The sequence below is a fragment of the Copadichromis virginalis genome, linkage group LG7 (genome assembly GCF_057382275.1).
Source record: "Copadichromis virginalis isolate Kocher_CV1m ecotype Utaka linkage group LG7, C_Virginalis_male_GT1.1, whole genome shotgun sequence".
NCBI classification, from domain to species: Eukaryota; Metazoa; Chordata; class Actinopteri; order Cichliformes; family Cichlidae; genus Copadichromis; species Copadichromis virginalis.
This window is the reverse complement of record NC_140624.1, coordinates 42,114,492-42,134,059: the sequence shown is the minus strand read 5'-3', so window position 1 is coordinate 42,134,059 and position 19,568 is coordinate 42,114,492. Positions and strand designations below refer to the sequence as shown.

Sequence of the window (19,568 nt, the reverse complement as noted above, 5' to 3'; positions counted from 1 at the left end):
GAGGATATGGAGGCCATGAAAGCTTCTCCCCGTTTATCCAGGAACAAGGGACAATTTAAGCTTAGCTGAGCTTTGTTACACCAAGACTGCTGTTCAACTGCCACACTCAGTGGCAACTAATTCTGGGTGAGGGGACACTGGAAGTAAGACTCCTTGTAACAAAACACTTGGAAGATTACAAACATGTCATTAACTACTTTCACAATATTGCAAACGATAGCAACGACATCTACAACTCGTACACAGTTATCCCCTCCTGTTCTGAATGGTCTATTTGAGTCACAAGTGGGCCATTATGATGCAGATGCATTATCCTATGTACTTTTTTCAGTTGTGATGTGTTTGCATCAGTTTTTTCTGAAAGCCTTTTCACAATTTACTATAAAGGCAAGTGAGTCTTTCACAAGAGATGTTTAATCTGACCAATTCAAGTCATTTTCATAAGGAAATGTTGAGATATTACCTTAAGGCCCAGGGAGTCTATATTCTTCTCCCAGGTATGTTAGCTGGTGTACATTGTATGTAAATGTAATGCCTACCACAGACCCTACATCCAACATAAAATATATGTTGTATGTGTTGTACAATGTATGCATCAATTTCTGCAGCTTTCTTCAACTCAACTGGCGTGTAAGGTCCCAGTCCTTTCAATTTTACTAAAAGTTACCTTACGGTCAGATTGGACGGCTAGTTGCAAGTACTTTGCCCTTCATCCATGTGTTTATGAGTTTTCTTATGACTCCAAGACAACATAAATGCATATAATCTAAGGGAAACATTGTAACCCTTTTCACTATACCACCCAAAGGAGACGATATTTGATTCAAGTGGTGGTCTTCATCAGTCATTAAGTGACAATTAGCATCGGTTCTTAACTTTGCATTAACTTTTCATCCTTCCACTCACCACCTTGAACACATTTATTACAACCAGAATAACCATTATGAGCCTTTGTGTTTTTAATGAAAGCTTTTGCAGGTGCATCACACACAAATGGACATACTTTGAGTGTCAGCCATTGCAAATAAGTGTCATTCTTCAAAATGTGAATAAATGGGCCTTAAAACTGATCAAAACTTTTTGGCTTTCTAAGACAATGCTGAAGTCTACCGCTTTTGAAAAGGGGGAGTCCATCTATATTAAACTGCAGTGTTATTTAATTAAGCAGTCAAGAATAAAGATAGCCATGACACCAAACCTATCGCCAAGCCAAAATGATGGTAATCCCCACCATCCACTATCATAGTTCTTATTGGACCTTGCGTCCTGAGAAATGCGCTGGCACCATTATATATGCTTTATATGGTATATTATATAGAGTGCAGTTATGCACCTAAAGAGGCTGAAAATGTAGAAGCCAAGTGTCATAAACTTGTTATTTAAAAGGTCAGTATCAGTATTATCTGAATCAACAGCTGATGCAGAGCAGCCAGAGCTCTCAAAACTAGTCGTGAGCTTTGTGTAGTGATAAAGAGTTTACACTCACTTCTGAACTCAGCACATAGCCCCTTTCATCTGCGTTACAATAGTCTGAAATACCAGACACCACTATCACTCTTGGGTGCTTAACTTATCCACTGATACAGCTACGTCTACTTGTAAGTTTTGTGTGCTAACCATCTCTTTAACTGCTGGAGTATCTCTGTGGGGTTCGAGCGTCAGGAGCAGCGCTCGTCACAGTTCTCTCCCTCATGCACAAGATCACACAAAGAGTTCTGCCTGGTGTCTAATGCTTTTTGCCGTTGTAGTAGAATTGTCTCTGATTGTTCCAGCGAGTTTTGTGCTAGACAGACCCATCAAGTGTTAGTTCTCTCCACAAGAATGTCAGAGGAGAATGGCCAGACTGATTCCAGCTGATAGGAACGCAAGACTGAAAATAACCACTCATTACAAACGAGGTATGTGCAAGAGCATCTCTGAAGGCACAACACATTGATCTCCCCCAGTGTAACTTTTGTTACATAAGAACAGGTCACTGAGGCTACAACTCACAAGGGTTTACCAAAACTGGAAAAGTGTAATCTTGTTTGATTAGTTTCAAGGATGATTCGTCCTGCTCTCCATCAGCAGGTGAGTGGTGATTAAAATAATCCTATTCATGCCAAGGGGAAATTGAGAGACAATGCTTAGACTGTTAAATAATTGAAAGTATGATCTCTCATATTAATTATAACAGTTATTAATGTTCTGGTTACTTATAGGATATTATAGCCATTTCTGAAACACATTTGTAGTGTTCCTAATATTTTGCCTCACCTGGAAGGCATGGAGAAATCCTTTTCACCAAGAACCAAGTGCCTTAAAACATTATTCATAAGATATGCCCTTTTAGTAACAAAGCCCTTGATGGTTTCATTTTTAGTTACTTTCTCTGCAGCCCAAAAAAAAAAATTCAATTTCTTTTACAATAAACTGTAATAGAGACAATTGGAGAGAAGGAAAACCAAACAAACAAAACAAAAAAAAAAAACAAAAAAAAAAAACAAAACAAAAAAAAAAAAACCACAAACACACATAATACAGTGTTTAATTAGTAAAACAGCTTATCAGAACACACATTTGGGCAGTAATTGTACATTACAGGCTTAACAGTAGGCTTCTTCAGTCTACATCATTAGTATGGGAATGGGTGTCAAATAAGGGCACAAGTGGTCATTCCCACCCCCCCCCCAACGTGGGTCATCGAAGGTTGCATTAAATTCATGGCACAGTTCCACACATTACATCAGCACTTCATCCATGAGACGTTCACTCTGCCAAACAAGATTGATTCCCTGTGCAGAGGGTTAGGTACAAAGAATATCAGAGTGAACTCCATCACCTCATTGGTAAACAGCAAACGTTTTCTTGTCTCGAGCTGTTGTACAGACCACATTTAACCAAACATCATATGAGAGCCCATAGTGTTTATCACAAGGTTTCTCTCACCGTGTACACATAATGTAAGGCTGCAGGCAGTGTAGCATCAGAGTTTATAAGGAAATGAAAGACGAAGAAAGCAAAGCTGCATTGGTAAAGTTCTGATTAGATTTACGCCCAAGGGGGCCGCCGTTAGATATTGTTATATTGATGTAGGGTGCAGCTAATAAACAATGGGTCAATTTTAAGTAAAGAGATTCTTAAGATGGGTTTGTGGTAGTGTAGAAAGTCTTTTACGTTCAGAAAAGGTATCACTGAAAGGGCTTGTTTTCACCCCAACTTTAAACCATCACACAATCTATGTTTGTATCTGCTGCAAACAAAAGCAAGAAGAGAAAACAGCCTTGGTCGAGTTCTGGTAATACTGAAAATGCTCCCGAAACAATTAGAAGTTCAACAACAGCAATTTGATAATCATTCACCTCGTATAATGTCTTAATAAAAATAAAATTTAGCAAAAAAAAAAAAAAAAAAAAGTTAATGTAAGAATCTTTGGATTGTTGAGTGTTAGCCACAAAAAAGGAAATTTAGTTTCAAGTAATACATGAATAAATACAGGATATAATCGTCAGCACTAGTTACCTCCACCACAGACATAACGCTTTTGTTGTAGTTTCTTATATTAGCAGGATTACACAAAAAGAAAAAACATGAAGTCAGATTTTTCTGAGACTTTGAGAAGTAGAAAACGAGCAAAGGAAGAATTTATTACATTTTGTTGGACATCAGGATTGAGCGGTGGAGCTTCCCCTTTAAAACAGCCAATTGAAAATTAGCTTAGTCACCTGTTAGTCATTTGTTAAACTAAGCTGAGCTGTCTACACTGGCAGTCTATCACATGTTGTTTCACAGCTGTATTATATTTATTGTGCTAATAAATATACTTTGTACAGCATACGATGTGTACATGAAGTTATATTTTTGTAAAGCTGCATGTTAAGGCTATGGTGCAGCTACAGCACAGACTTAACACAGGACTTCAAATCAAACTTTAGGATTCCATGTAAAGAACACCATCTTTTTGTCATTTCATCTTTTACATAGCCGTATTTTCCGCACTATAAGGCGCACCTAAAATCCTTTAATTTTCTCAAAAACCGACAGTGCGCCTTATAATCCGATGCGCCGTATGTATGAATTCTGGTTGTGCTTACTGACCTCGAACCAATTTTATGTGGAACACGGCGCTCAAAAATCTTTCCAAAAATGTTTTAGTACGACTTTAGTAAGCTATGAAGCCACACCGCTTGATGGTAGTATTACGGCTACCGTAGTCAGGAGCCAAAACTCTGTTCGCTTCAGGTCCCAAAATCAAACGAACACTGCGGCATCATTGAGAGTTAAAAACTGTCTAAATTCTTTCATCTTTAAAAAAAAAAAAAAAAAAAAAAAAAAAAATTATCAGCGTTGCTACTTTACCAGGTATAACGATTAATTTTAGCATCCAGGCATCCATGAAAACAGAATTTATTAAATTTAACTGAGTTAGAAGTTAGCAGGAAGTTAGCTCGCTAGTTTCCACCTAAACATGATGTAGGCTACCATGTTCTGACTGAGAGATTTCTGAAAAAACTAAAACGTACAGCTCTGCCATCACTTCCAACATAAATGAAGACAGAAAACTAAAAAGCAGTGACGTTTGTAGGGTTACTGAATCGGCCTACTTGGTATAATGATTTGCTACATGATTGCTAGCGACACAGCTATGTTAGCATAACATAAACACAGTGAAGCTGGAGGATGAACGCTAACTTTTTTCCCCACTCGAGTAACATGTAAGGTTAACGTGAGGGTTCCCGATGGTTAGCGACAAATGAAATCGCATGGCAGGATGCTGTAAATGGACCAAACTTCAGTCAGGAGAACAACTGAGATAATCCATCCACAATACGAGGTTAGTCTGCAACAACATGGGAATAGAGCAGCTGCAAGTGAAGTCGGTATGCCTTATGTATGAAAACAGACCCATTCATCGACAGTGTGCCTTATAATCCAGTGCGCCTTATGGTCTGAAAAATACAGTACTCCTTTACTATTAAATAACATGAATTTGAGCATGGTGGTTTTTGAAAAATGTTTTATTGGAGTATTAGTCTTGGCGAAGATCCTTCCTCTGAGTCATCTTTTTGTTACTATGTAGATTAAATTAGCAGTGTATTAATTTAATTGTGTCATACAAGTACGCATGTTAATCAAAGCTATGTACTTAACCGATTGTGCATTGAATTGCATTTTTGGAATGACTGAACAACTCTTAATAGAGAAGGCCAACATAATTGGCACATATATAAAATATGTATATATTCTTTAAATATATATTTTGACTACATTGAAAAAAATCTGTATGCACAGATAACTTGTTTTTAATTAAAAAAATAATAATTTACCCTAGCTCTAAGAACAAAACAAAAACACAAACAAGCAAAACAAAAACAACCTACACTTGGTCAAGCACATATTTCAGTGGATAAACTATGTAGAGACAAGTTGAGCTACAGATTTCATCAGTCTCCATCAGACTCAAAGCAGATTTATTTATTTTTTTTGGGGGGGGGGCTCTCACCAGAAAAGGGGGAAAACTAGTTTTTTGAAGTGGATTGCAACCACTGAAAATATTTTAAGCTCCAATCCAACATGGCCAGAACAAAGTTTCAAACTCAAAGGCTGGACATGTTGGCATTTCACTGTCTAACAGTCCAGATAACTGCTACTTAAAATACCTTTTGATATAATTCAGCTTGTTTAAAAAAAAAAAAAAAAAAAAAAAAAAAAAAAAAAAAAACACAAGTCAAACAATGCAGGTATGTTAAACAGTGACTGCATGAAGGGTGACTAAAGAGGTTAGAAGTTTGTGCTTCGCTTATTCTGCAGTGTTTGAGAAATTGCTTGTCAACCCTATGTTGCTAGCTCATTTTTTTCCCTGTATCGATAACGAGAGGCGTTGGCAGAAATGAAAGACAGACACACACACACACACACACACACACGACAAAATGACAAGTTTTGCAGGTAGAGTCTGGTCTTTCACACTGGAGGGTAAAATGTAGCAAAGACAGAATGCTTCCATTGTGCTAACCTGTTTAAGCAACTTTTATTACTCCACCATTCACAAAAATAGACTACTTGGAATTTACTTGCTGGTTTGACATCGCTTCCAGTGAACTGTTAGGGATATCCGGAAACTGATGGTGGCAGCTGATGGGCGGGGTAATGGAGCATGTCGATCTCCCATCCAGTTCTACATCCTGAGAATCAGGTTGAGGCGTGCATAGTCATCCCCATTTTTCTTTGTTAAATCTAAAAATGAATGTTTAAATTGTCAGACAGCCATAAAATAAATAAATACAAAACACAACCTGAATTGTATTGTTGCAGGTATACAATGTTCTCAAGCCCCAACTTCTAAATGATATCAATTTAGTTGAACTAGGTGCCCCTGCAATGGCTTCCAATTAATTTCAAAATTTTAATGATATTAATCACTTTTAAAGCATGAACTGGCCAGACTCCAGTATGAACCTCAATCTGACTTTGAATAGTAGCCAGCAGGATGGTCTGATTTCCCAAGAAGTGATTTATGAAAATCCTTTTACCGAGAGGACTGATCAAGTGTGTTGTCATTGTAAGCCAGACAAACCTTTGCAATAATGGAAATTTGTGTTGCAAAACAATACAATTAATTATAATGGAACCTGAAAAGCCTGTTTTAGACATGAGTAAAAAACAAATTCCTCACTGTGGTTGCTTGCTCTTCTTCTCTTTAAAGAGAGCCCACAGTTTCTAATCTTACTACCACAAGTTCGCACCGTGTCAGCCGTCTCCTCCCCTTCGGTGTGCTCTCCATAGCGACTATACGTCTCCATGTCAGAGAGAGCACTCTCCAGTGCATCCTCTTCATAGTCAGTGTGGTAGTCGGATTCTTCTGATGCAAGGAAAGAGTGGGGGACAGGAAGCACACTGTGGGTGAATAAACTGGAATATTTGGAGTGTAGAATGGTGACAAATACACGTGGGTGTGCAGGTGCATAAGTCAGAACATTAGAAATGTCATACAGGGTGGACTTTGATGAGTGATGGATGACAAATTCATTATAAATAGAGAGAACAGGAATAAGAACAAGTTTGTAAATGCTTAGTTACTAAATTGCACAATAAAAACACGTTCCTTTTCCGTCAGCAGGTTTTACACTGAGGCTAACAAGTCAGTCTCCTGACTTGTTAGAATTCTGACCTAATAAAATATGACCTTTTGTTTGTGGGGTTGATTTGTTTTTCATTAGGTCAAGAATGACAAACACAAACATGGAGACATGAGCGTACTTAAAAAGTACTTTGAGTGTGGCTGAAAGCTGCAGTGTTGGAGTGTGTGTCAGTAGTTTTACCATCCACAAGAGGAGGTTTGACGGGCTCAATGCGGGACACAATTTCTGCCAGGTCAGTGAAGGAAGCATTGGGACATGTCACCACCTTTTAAAAAAAAAGAAAAAAAGAGCCACAGTCAGTTACAGGGACTACTGAGGAGGCATTATGGAATTTTGTCTTTGAATACGCTTCCAAACTGTGTGCCAAGAAACACTATAATGGAGTTGTCCTCCTCTAGATTGCTGTAATTTCCAACACACAGCAAAGTATAATGGAAACTAACTGCATGAAAAAAAAAAAAAAAAATCTGCTGCAGACTTTTGTGCAATTTCAGCTTTTCAGTGAAGCACATCTGGTTTTGCCTTTTTTAAAAGCTCGGCTAGTCCCAAAACCTTGGTTATGTTTTTAAGTCTTGATCTGCATTTTGTGCATCCATACAAATAAATAGTATCAAATGTATCACAGAAGGAGAAGCATTGCATCCCCTGGTTGTTGTACTCTCCAGTAGCATCTGAAAATAGAAATGCATTCATTAACTGTGTGGGACGCCTATTGTTTAAAAGAATGAGAACAGAAGCCATTTAGTCTTAAACATTACGGCCTCAGATCTGCAATCATAAAAGTGGCTCCATCCTGTTTTCAGCAATTGTTCTGTTGCCTGTTATCAGGGAGGGGGAGGTTGCCAGTGTGAGTCCTGCTGTTTTACCCTTCATCCTTGTGTTGTTGTTCAAACTGGGAGTAAATAACTTCTTCATCATTCTCGTCATCTTTTGGTTAGGAGCTTTGTTGTTGGATAACACCTCCCACCCACTCCATGACATGCTGGTCAGTCACAGGAGCTCGTTCAGTGAGAGACTGAGATTACCGAAAAGCACCACTGAACGACACAGGAAATCATTCCTGCCTGTGGCCATCTCCCTGTACAACGCATCCACTTAACACACTGTTTGCTGCTACAACTACACATGTTTCTTTTCCAAATATTTATTTATAAGTGACTTATGTATGTATGTATGTATGTATGTATGTATGTATGTATGTATGTATGTATTGTACTATTCTTAGTTAGCGTATTGTCTGTCTTGTCTTAATGTTGGTTTAAAATGGAGCACTGTAACAAAAAATAATTTCCCCCAGGGATCAATAAAGTATTCTGATTCTGATTCTGATTGTCTTTCTGTGACATTGCTTGGAACAAATCTGGTGCACAAAAATCTATTTTTGTGTACATTAAAAGCAAATTCATAGTTTTGTTATTACTTTATCAGAAAAAAAAAAAAAAAAGAGCTTAAGGTCTAAAGTGGTGCACTGTTAACAGCAAGTCATATAGCACAACCAATAAAATGTGAGAAAATGATCCCAAAATAATTAACCAACCAACTGGTCAATTCAATGTGAAAGGACTGCAAGTGGGGTGTTAAGCTCACTTTAAGATACCATTTATTTATTTATTTATTTATTTATTTATTTATTAAACTCTGGATGCAAGGAACATGGATTTTGAAGATAATTAGTCAGACTCGTAAGATTACTCAAGACCATAAACTACAGCAGAGAAGTGTTCTCCTCCTCGAGCTTCCCTTTTGTAGGAAATAGCTTTTATACCCTCTCATCATTTCCTGACACATTTTGTTAACAGCTGTATTCTTATAAAGGGATTTGTAATAGGACTGCTTACAAGTCCATTTGTTGCATTTACGTTGGATTCAGAGGAGTGAGATTTGAATATGGCTACTTACTAGTATTTCATTTTTAATTTGCATCTCAAAATCTGGCTGCTAAAAGCTAGAGAACAAAAGTTTTCAATGTCATTACAACCCTAAAGCAAATCATTTTAAAACAACTTGATTAAGTTTAATATACTATATTGTATTGCATCACCATATTTTTGTGGTTTTACATCAAAGAAAAGTCTATACTCTGCTGTTGATTTTTATTGAACTCTTTCATGTTCTAGTCCTTTTAAAAAGTTTTTAATGACATATTTTTAGCGACTGATGCTGGGGACTGTGTTGTTCTTGTGCTTTTAGATTTGACAGCTGCGTTTGATACCGTGGATCATGCCATTTTATTCTCTCGTTTGGAGCACTGGGTGGGCATTAGGGGCACAGCACTGAAGTGGTTCAGGTCCTACTTGACGGGGCGAACTTTTTGTGTCAGCCTTGGTGACTATGTGTCGTCCTCCGCTCCCCTCTTGTGTGGTGTCCCACAGGGCTCAGTTCTAGGCCCCCTCCTCTTCTCTTTATATCTGCTTCCTCTTGGTTCTGTACTGAGAAAGCACGGCATTCCTTTCCACTTTTATGCTGATGACTGTCAGATCTATGTCCCTCTAAAGAAAAAAGGCAGATACCTTACACAGCCATTACTTCAGTGTCTCGATGACATTAGGGCTTGGATGTCTGTTAACTTTTTAAAATTCAATGATAAAAAGACAGAGGTGATGGTTTTTGGTAGCTCCACTGAGACCCCCAATGTGTATGTAGATTCCCTGGCACAGTATGTTAAGCCAACTGTCACAAACCTGGGGGTCAAAGTGGACTGTAATCTGAAGTTTGATAATCAAATTAAGGCAGTAGTAAAATCTAGCTTCTTTCACCTCAGGCAGCTGGCAAAAATAAAGCCAATTCTTTCACGGCAGCACTTTGAGACAGTGATCCACGCCTTTGTTAGCACTCGGCTGGATTACCGTAATGCACTTTATATTGGGGTCAGTGCATTATATATTAGTCATCTACAGAGGGTGCAAAATGCCGCAGCTCGTCTTTTAACAGGCACTCGAAAGTTTGAGCACATTTCCCCCGTTTTAGCTTCACTTCACTGGCTGCCCATTTCTTTTAGGATTAATTTTAAAATTCTTTTATTTACTTTTAAAGCTCTCCATGGCCTAGCTCCATCTTATCTCTCCGAGCTGCTACAGCCTTATACACCCACCCGCTCTCTCAGGTCAGCTGATCAGCTGCTCCTGAAGATACCCAGGACTGGGCGTAAACTTAGAGGAGATCGTGCTTTTGCTGTAGCAGCTCCCAAACTGTGGAATGAGCTTCCTTTAGAGATTAGACAGGCCAGTTCTTTATCTGTTTTTAAGTCACTCTTGAAAACCCACCTCTTTACCCTGGCCTTTGACACCACGTGAGATGTTGGTTTTTTATTTTAGTTGTTTTTAGGTGATTCGATGCAGTTTTAACATAGGGCTGTTTTAATTTTATGTTTTATGTGTTTTATTTATTTATTTTGCTGTTTTTTGTTATTCTATTGTTTTAACTTATTTTCTGTACAGCACTTTGTTCCTGTGCTGGGTATTTTAAACTGCTTTATAAATAAAATTGGATTGGATAGTGTATGTCCATGTGTTGTTCACTGCCAACATCCTTACATTGCTTCTGCTTTGCGTGTTGTGGAACTCTTCTTGATGTCTGTCTTTCAGCATTTTTTCCACCACACCACTGCGACGCCACACATCAAACACAGTCTTGCCATGCTGGTACCCCACCTCCTAAAAATCACACAAACATATTCACATATCAGTACCATTTTCTATTTGCCAAAAAAGTTATTTTTAAAAGTTGGTCTAGTGCAGGGGTAGGCAACTCCAGGCCTCGAGTGCCGGTGTCCTGGAGGTTTTTGATGTGTCCATGACCCATCACAGCTGATTTAAAGGGCTAAATGACTCCTCAGCATTTCTTGAAGTTCTCCAGAGGCCTGGTAATGAACTAATCATTTGATTCAGGTGTGTTAACCCAGGGTGCGAACTAAAACCTGCAGGACACCGGCACTCGAGGCCTGGAGTTGCCTACCCCTGGTCTAGTGTTTCAGATAATGAAAAACTTTTGTCTTACAACATCTGAAAGTTTCAATACTTGTTCATGATCAGGGGTAAAAGAGTTCAGGTGAAAACAAATTTCTGAAACTTACAGCAATTTCATCAAACTTGCCAAACTCTAGTGTACGGTATCTGTCGATTGGAGGTCTGATATACTCGCAGTAATCGCTGCTCTTCACAGACTCCAACTGTCTCACACAGCACACATAGGCCAGCCGAGTCTGAATCTCTGCCATGTTTAGCACCTGTGGAAATTAACTTATAAATCACTGAAATGATTTCCAAAAATATCCTTATTTTTATTGATAGAATTAAAAACATTGCTGCACAGCATGGTGTGTCTTTACTCTTAATCAATCCATCACCTTAACTTTCTCAGCAAGGGGGTTAAGGCGTTTCCATAGCAGCCACCAGCCTGAGAGTGAATCGCCGTAATTAGTGAGATTTGTTTCATCCCGGCTGCCCACATCAATAGCTATTACCACTTTGGCCCCCATGGAGCGCGCAACATCAGCTGGGAGAATCAGGGGAAGAAGACATCAAGACAAACAGCATACAGTACTGGTAAAATTAAAAATATATTGCTATAAGCAAACAGCTGAGCAACTACATCAAAGTACGGCTACTTTTGATACTTAATAAGGGAAGGTACAAACTGAATGTAACAAACCAGGCAGGTTGTTGATATAGCCTCCATCCATCAGCAGGTGTCCATCTTTCGGGTCACACAGAGGAGGGAGATATCCCGATAGAGACATGCTAGCACGGACATACCGCCATAGAGAACCTCAAATAAACAAGCAAGCAACTTAAACTTACTTAAAAGGCATAAAGCCTAACTGCAAGCAACCAATATGAATCAACCGAAAATTAATCAGACTATTAAAAAGAGTCAGTTCATCTATGACCACAAAAAAACAATTCAGAAAACTCAATGAAGACCAGAATGATTCTTTCAAAATAAATAAACTGAACACTGTATTTACCATCAGTGTGTACTCTCATGGCAGAGGCAGTGATGTCAGTTGTGATATTGAAATATGGGATCCAAAGGTCCTACATGACACAGAATTTACACTGGCCTCAGATCAGTATTCCAACAGCTGGGTCACACCTACTGTCATTTAGCTCACCTCAATCTGTTTGCTTTTGAAGACGTTGTTTATGCCAGAGTTGAAGGAAGCACCAGAAAACATGGATGTGATTGGATATGTCAAATCCAAGACCTTCCTAAATACTGAAGTCATTTCCTACAGGAAAAGCCAAAAGAGTCAAATTAAAACGAGGTTCAAATAAATGTTTCCCACCTCTAAGCCACTCAAGATCTTTTTGCTTAAGTGCAAAGCAGAATTAATCCCTAAAAGTTGAACTTCATTTTAATACAATTCTCACCTTATACCCAGGACTGCGCAAAAAAAAAACAAAAAAAAAAAACAACACAACACACACTTTGTCATATTTTGTCTGACAAGTGTACATTTCTCAATCATTTGAACAATATTGACTATACAGTTTTGCCATATCATAGCATCCAAAATACCGGTATCAATACCGGTAACAAGCCCTGCTAGTTGTCAATACTGTGTCACGAGTATTACACTATAAAGCTACTTCTGGCATTTTGCCTCAATGCCTTCAAAATACTGCAAAACTAATTTTGACGCCACACCCCACACCCTTGGCCAATTTGTTCACTCCAGCTTGTAAGCTAAAATGCTCATCTGTAACATTACCTGCATGTTTAACTTTCATGTGTTCTAGCTAAGATTTAAGATATAACACATCAACACTGTCAACTTGTGAGGTGGGGCTAACTTTTAGAGCAGAAAACCCAGGACAGTGATGTCAAATTCACTTTGATCTTAGCAGGTTGGACCAGTGAAACATGATAAATGTGTTAAGTTAAAGAAAAAGTTACGACAGTTCATTACACAGGCAGTCCAGGACACAGGCAATAGTTGAAAAATTTACTTTCCTGTCATTTAACTGTTTACCTGTTAGTTAATTACTTTGATGGATGGGTAGTCTTTACCAATAGGAAAACTTATGAAATTATAGTGGACTGATTCTGGCCCCCGGGACTTATGTTTAGACATCCCCATCTAGGGTTAAAGGGTTACCTAACATGGCACAGTTTCAGAGTACTCCCTTTCCTTGTTGATCACTGTGATAACTTTTTACATTATTGTGTCTTTTCCACATGCAGTAAGTGAACATAAGAATGAGCGGAGCTTGCAAACACAGATCGATGCATACTAAATAGGGATACAGCTGAAGTGTTACATCTAAGGCTACGTCCACACTAGCCCGAATAGATTCAGAAAACGCTCCGCGTCCACATTAGCGTTTTCAGTCGTTTTCACAGAGTTCTGCGTCCACATTGAAACGGCCGAAAACGCTTACGTTCCAGTCCTGCGCATGCGTGAGACGCAAGAAGATTCAGCCTGCCTCATTTCTGTCTGCCATTTATTTACTTTCCGGCTCTTTGAAACGTCATGGCAAAATGTCGAGGAAAAGCACAGTTTTTTTGTTTGTTTGTTTTTTTTAAATGGACTAACAATGAGGTGGAGTTGTTGCTGCGAGTAACACAAAAGTACAAAGTTGCAAAAGCAAGTGAGAATTAAAGAATTTGAAGAAAAGCGATCTGAAGCAAACAAACTGATATTAATCTTTAATAGGGCTGTCAAAATTAAGCGCAAACAAAACAATTGCTGTATAATGCCCTCCGCTATCTTTGTTTAACTGGTCACATGACTAACATGCATTATCGTTTTTGAAAGTCTCCATTTTCGCTGTCCACACTGCGACGCATAAGAACAGTCTTCAAATGTATGAGTTTTCGAGAGCGTTTTGAAAACGCTGCATTTACTTTCGGTGCCGTCTCAGTGTGGACGGGAGGCCAAAACTGAGAGAAAACGATGCGTGGATGTAGGCCAAGTCATTCTAAGGCAGAGAGCTACTCAATGGCAGGAACAGGACTTGTACGTGATATGAAATGGTGGTTAATGTGCTCAGCATGGTTTATCAAATTAAAAGCAGAACTGAGATCTAAACTGGATTAAACTTAAATCATTTCAGGAAGAAAGTCTCACATCCATGTATAACTAACCCAGTTTAAAGCAAGTTTAAAACATACTCTAGATTGCTATCATTAAAAGTTTGACACTGATCAAATTCAAGACTTCTCTGCTCAATGTCATTCCAGGAAACCACACCTCCATTTTATTATTTATTTTTTAAGCAACATTAGAAGGGGGAAAGAAAAAAAACGAAAACTCAAAACAATTATACTGTGGTTGAACTTGGAGTTCTGGTAACTGCCTCAGAAGTGACTTTTAAAGAAAGAATGGGACAATGTCTGAATAGTTTATGGAAAACAAAGCAAAGCAGATGTCAGTGCATTCAGAAAGATTTAGATCTGAAATACTACAGCAATTGCCACTTTGACGCTTACCATAGCCCATTCTCTAGCTCTTATCCTCAAGCGACTGTGGCTACGGTCCTCTGCATATAGAGCGCCCATCAGGGAGCCAATTGATGTTCCGCCAATTAGGTCTACGGGGATGCCAGCTTCGCATAGTGCACGCATTATACCCACTTGAGAACAACCCCTGGTTAGAAGGGTGGGGGAACAAACATGGAAAGTGAAAAATTTTACAAAGAAAAGACTGACATAAATAACCAGCATCATTAGGAGCTGATGTTGTATAATGTCGTCTTTAAAATTATGATGAGAAACAAGCATGTGACAAACATTACCTGGCCCCTCCTCCTCCCAGGACAAGAGCAATAGCATTGCCTGTAAGAACACGAGCCAGGCGGGAAAAGTCAGAATGGCGATCTGCTGGTTTCTCAAACACACGCTGATACAGCTCCAACTGCAAAAAAAGCAAAGTACTGCTAAAAGAAGATGATGAAACAAGTGGGATAAGAATGAATGTACTGATGTTGAAAGACAGGAAATAAGAAAAACTACAAAATGCGAAGCTGAGGGTGGATCTGAAGGGGGGGGGGGGGGCTTTTAGACACACAGCACATTCTGGCCATGTCTTCCATTCTCACCAGTTTGGGCTGGCTTCGTTTGGAGAAGACCCTTCGGGGACAGGCAAGATGGAGGTGTCTGGAAATCCAGCTTCGCATGTTGAGCCAGTCTGCGGTTCCTTTGGGTGCAGGACCATCTTCTCTGTGCAACAGCACAAGCTGCTTCTGCGCACGCACTGCACTTCCTTCCAACATACGCTCCAACTACAGAGAAAGCAGCACAGATATTTTAGAACATTTTATGAACTATAGGAATTGAGTCCCTTGGGGAGAGAAGAGAGAAGAGAAGAGAAAAAAAAAAAAAAAAAAAAAAAAAAAAGGGGGGGGGGGGGGGGGCAAACTTGTGCAAATCCTTTATAAATTTTTGGATTATTGCAAAGGTTTCATGAAACAAACAATTACTTTTCTTAATCATATCTGAAAAAATACAATGTTCTGTTATCTTTAAAAACTGGAGTGAAAATAAGCAGAAAAAAAAAAAAAAAGTTCCACTAAATATGTATTTTAAATAAATAATGTTCTGGTTCAGGCATTCTTGTGTGACCAACAGGCCCTGCATCTTTTTAAGGTATAGCGTGTCTGTAACATATACACCACCTTTCATGTGTGCCCTGAAAGATAAAATAAAAGATGGAGATACAATTATACAGGGACAGATTACACAAGCAGACTACACAATTTATTTAAAAAAAAAAAAAAAAAAAAAAAAAGGGCAGCTCATTGCTTTTGAGATTATTCTCCACATGAACTGTTTACCTGCATGAAGTCAAAGATTTGTCCAAGTCATTTCTGAACAAAACAGAAACCAGAAAGCTTCCAGTATCAAACTTGCCAATTTCATACAAAACTGTTTTTAATGAACTGCAGAATCTTTGTTAACTCAGTTATTTACCCTGCAGGTGCATCTCACCACACTGCCGCTTTCAGGTATTTTTCTGATTTGCTGGCAGAGGTGACAAGAAGCCACATTCACAAATTATTGTGAATGTAGCTTCACAGTAATTTGGGAGTGTCTTTGCATGATTTGAAAGTGTAGCTCTAACAGCTCCTAGTAATACACCTCTCTCTTCTCCTGGGAACCAGTGAACACCTCACCTCCCCTACAGTAGGGTCCTGCTCGCCTAATCCCACAATAATGATGCAGTCAGCCTGACGGATGCACCTCTGTGTCCACGGGGTCAGTGTGTAGTCAGTCTGGTAAAGAACTATGCGATGGATGTCTTCTTGTTGGCCCAGCCAGCTGGACAGACGGTACTCATGGACACTAAAGAGGAAAGGAGTCCATTAATGACAGGCAGCATTGCTTTGCTGGCAGCATCCAAGACATCCATTTTCCTCTTGTGCCAATAGAGCAAATTTTAGCAGAATTTAATGAGCGTGAAAGACAAAGCACAAAGAAAATAAAAACCAACAGAAAGCAGTAAGACACTGAAAAATACTCATTTTATTTGAGGTTTGAATAAGAGAAGATTGAACCAGCAAAATTGCATAAAATGTTTGAATATGGCACAAAACATACCTGTCAAGTGCAGCAGCTCCAAGACGCTGTTTGATAATACCACTTGTCAGTAGAAGAGTAGGACCTTTATGTGAGAGATGATAGATTACACCCATGAATGTCTACTTCAAGGAGGTGTTACGTCCAGGTTAAAGACAGCTGAAAGTGATTTGATTTTGGTTCAATTACAGTTCAAATTAGGATGCAAATAGGAATCCAGAATTCTTAAAGGGAGAGCATTTCCATCATGGCAGCCCCTCTAATCATGCCTCCATGTCCTCGATAAGAAGTTTTGGAAAATGGCAACAGACTGGGTGAAGAGCAGCAGTAGGCTGGTCATATGTTTAAAATAAACAATCATCCATGACCTGAAGCGTTTTCTGTGTCGAGAACAGCAGTGAATGATTATAAGCCAAATTTGAGCTTCCATATCTCTTTCCATTCTTACCTATTGCAAGGAGTGCATGCTGCAGCTCTAGAGTAAAGGCAGTAAGAGGCACCTCTTCTGATACTGGCAGGACTGCCACAGTGGAGAGGTTGGAGGCTTGGTTTCCTGCATCCCACTTACTTCCTGGTGTGTGCAGGGCCAAACTGCGAGCTGGAGATGTGTTACAGATTTGCAAATGGTGAAAAACAGATTTAATACCAGAAATGATGGGAGAACCTAACCAATTAAAACATGTGTAGACCATGCATATGTTCAATCCAAAGTTTGTTTGTTTCCCAGCCCCTACATAAAGGACTTTCTGAGAAGTTTTTAGCAAGAGCCAAAGAAAAATTACAAACCTTATTAATTACAAACAGTATCAAAACATTTTCAGTTTATTATAATTAAACACAAGATATTTGTTTATCCATTAACAAACAGATGTGCCACACAATCACTCCCTTTATGGTACGTCAACAAAAACTGCCAGTATGTCTGAGCCAGGAAAGAGCCTGCAAAATAGGCAGCATAGCACACAGATGTACACACCTGTCAGAGGACCATTGACCTGCTGCAGTATCTTCTGTCCGAGTAAGTGGATCAGCCTGGTGACAACCTGAGATGCACATTTTATAATCAGCCCTGTTACTCAGATTCTGCAGTACAAAGTCATTTCCTGATTTTATTTTAAATGTTTATTGTGATGAGTTTCAGTGAATGCAACATGTTAATTTTTATTAGTTTGATTAAATGTATTAATTATCTGTATTATTTTCATGATTACTTCAAGTCTTTTTTTGTTTAAAGGAAAGGGACGGGTGAGGCAATAGCACTTGTTCTCTCCAGTAAAAAGGATTACTTTAACAGAATTGTTTTCAAATGAGATGAATTTAACACATTAGATTAGGCCTACCTGAGGAAATTTCCTCTTGATAGAGCAAAGTGCACCTTCTGGTAGCTTGGCCAGCTCAGAGTCTCGTACAGCGTGTACTGTGGTCGCTCTGTTCTGACGGGTCAAGGTCTCTACCTGCGCACAGACAAGTCATTAATTACACAAAATCCAAACAAAGCCTATCCAGGAATGCAAGTAAATAACTAATTGGACATCTTAATAAATAATTATATCAACATTTTTGTTATAATTTTATAAATAATAGTACAGAATTTATACCTGGAATTTGCCATTTCTGTATCAATTATTTCATTTAGGGCAGGCACTGTATATTCTGAACAGACATTGATTGTCTCCTTCGATTAAAAATAAATAAACAAATAAATAAGAATACATCCGAAGCTAAAAGGCTAAAATTAACCTCTACCCCTCATCTAAAACTGACATCTGAGCCATGCTAAATTTGTCTCACAATCACTATCACAGAAGCTCCAATGACAGCGTCTCTCCTCCAGGTAACAGTAACCATAGGATCCATTAACCCAGGTATTATTAGAAGTATTGAACCAGTCACACCAGCTGACAGAGAGGTGGATGAGTTAAACCAAGTGACTTTGCTTTACACAGGCTGAAAATACCATATAGAGTTTAATTTGAGAAAAACTTGGCAGAACTATTAAAATATTTAGAAGATATCTTAGAATCAGATTTGATCATTGTCATCAAATCATGTTTGTATAAAAATGTATCCCAAAGTCATGCTGCCCCCCCCCCCCCCCCCCATTTTCCCTTTGATTGTAATATGAAGTGCAGTAATTTCACACAATCCATTTATTACGACCCAAATCTTTTGACCAGTATTGAAGGTTAACAACACCCACACTCCTCTGGTAGTCTGGCAAATGAATTTGGTGCATGCTTTTGTCTAAATGCACTTTAGCTGTCCCAAAAAGAGCCCGAGACAAAGAGCATGAAAAAGATATAATTATCTGGATTTTTTTTTTTTATGCATATTCTATTTCAGCTGCCTTTTGGCTACATTTTTTGTTCTTTTTTCCCCCCTTTGTTTAAATATATCCCAAGATGTACTGGTCTTAGTCTGTATTTACTGAAAGTAGAACATACAGGAAATCCAGTCTCATCAGCCATATGCAGTATACTGACAGCTAATAGGCAGTTCCATTTGTGATATTAACATTGTTAACATTTTTTTTTTATATCTAACCTTTTAACAGGTTCTTATATGAAAACAAACAGCTAGTGTTGTTTGACACAACATGGATATTAATAGTCTTCCATCAACTCTTCCCCAGCTGTCTTCCCTCTGGCTGTCACCGTGCTTACCACTCCAATCAGGTCACCACGTCCGTACTCCCCTATCAACTCTTTCTTGCCATCCTCCTTCATGATTACTGAGCGCAGTCGACCACTCAGCACTATGAAAGTGCTGTCTGATTTCTCTCCCTGCCTGCAAAAAGAAAAAAAATACAGATAACTTCAGTCTACTCCAAACAACTCACAATCACATTTCCAAATTCAGCTTCCCCTCCCTCGATTAGTATTTATTAACTTGTCCCACATGAACCAAGTAATGCCTGCAGTGTTACGA

The 19,568-nt window shown here is 38.7% G+C and overlaps 1 protein-coding gene across 1 annotated transcript in view; it reads right to left on the bottom strand.

Moving 5' to 3' along the window:
- Positions 1 to 6,118: 6,118 nt before the first annotated feature.
- The window catches only part of LOC146705681 (patatin-like phospholipase domain-containing protein 7), a 29,088-nt gene continuing 15,638 nt past the window's right edge, over positions 6,119 to 19,568 (bottom strand). Inside the window, exons 36-53 of the mRNA XM_085461014.1 lie at positions 19,304 to 19,427; positions 17,981 to 18,094; positions 17,617 to 17,683; positions 17,089 to 17,238; positions 16,662 to 16,725; positions 16,238 to 16,406; positions 15,164 to 15,346; positions 14,861 to 14,979; positions 14,556 to 14,712; positions 12,235 to 12,351; positions 12,088 to 12,157; positions 11,772 to 11,888; positions 11,467 to 11,615; positions 11,194 to 11,346; positions 10,655 to 10,774; positions 7,302 to 7,386; positions 6,726 to 6,841; positions 6,119 to 6,216 (exon numbers count right to left, since the gene is read on the bottom strand). Of these exons, the coding sequence (XP_085317140.1) occupies positions 6,211 to 6,216; positions 6,726 to 6,841; positions 7,302 to 7,386; positions 10,655 to 10,774; positions 11,194 to 11,346; positions 11,467 to 11,615; positions 11,772 to 11,888; positions 12,088 to 12,157; positions 12,235 to 12,351; positions 14,556 to 14,712; positions 14,861 to 14,979; positions 15,164 to 15,346; positions 16,238 to 16,406; positions 16,662 to 16,725; positions 17,089 to 17,238; positions 17,617 to 17,683; positions 17,981 to 18,094; positions 19,304 to 19,427 (2,080 nt within the window). The 3' untranslated portion in view covers positions 6,119 to 6,210. The remainder of the gene's footprint in view (positions 6,217 to 6,725; positions 6,842 to 7,301; positions 7,387 to 10,654; positions 10,775 to 11,193; positions 11,347 to 11,466; positions 11,616 to 11,771; positions 11,889 to 12,087; positions 12,158 to 12,234; positions 12,352 to 14,555; positions 14,713 to 14,860; positions 14,980 to 15,163; positions 15,347 to 16,237; positions 16,407 to 16,661; positions 16,726 to 17,088; positions 17,239 to 17,616; positions 17,684 to 17,980; positions 18,095 to 19,303; positions 19,428 to 19,568) is intronic.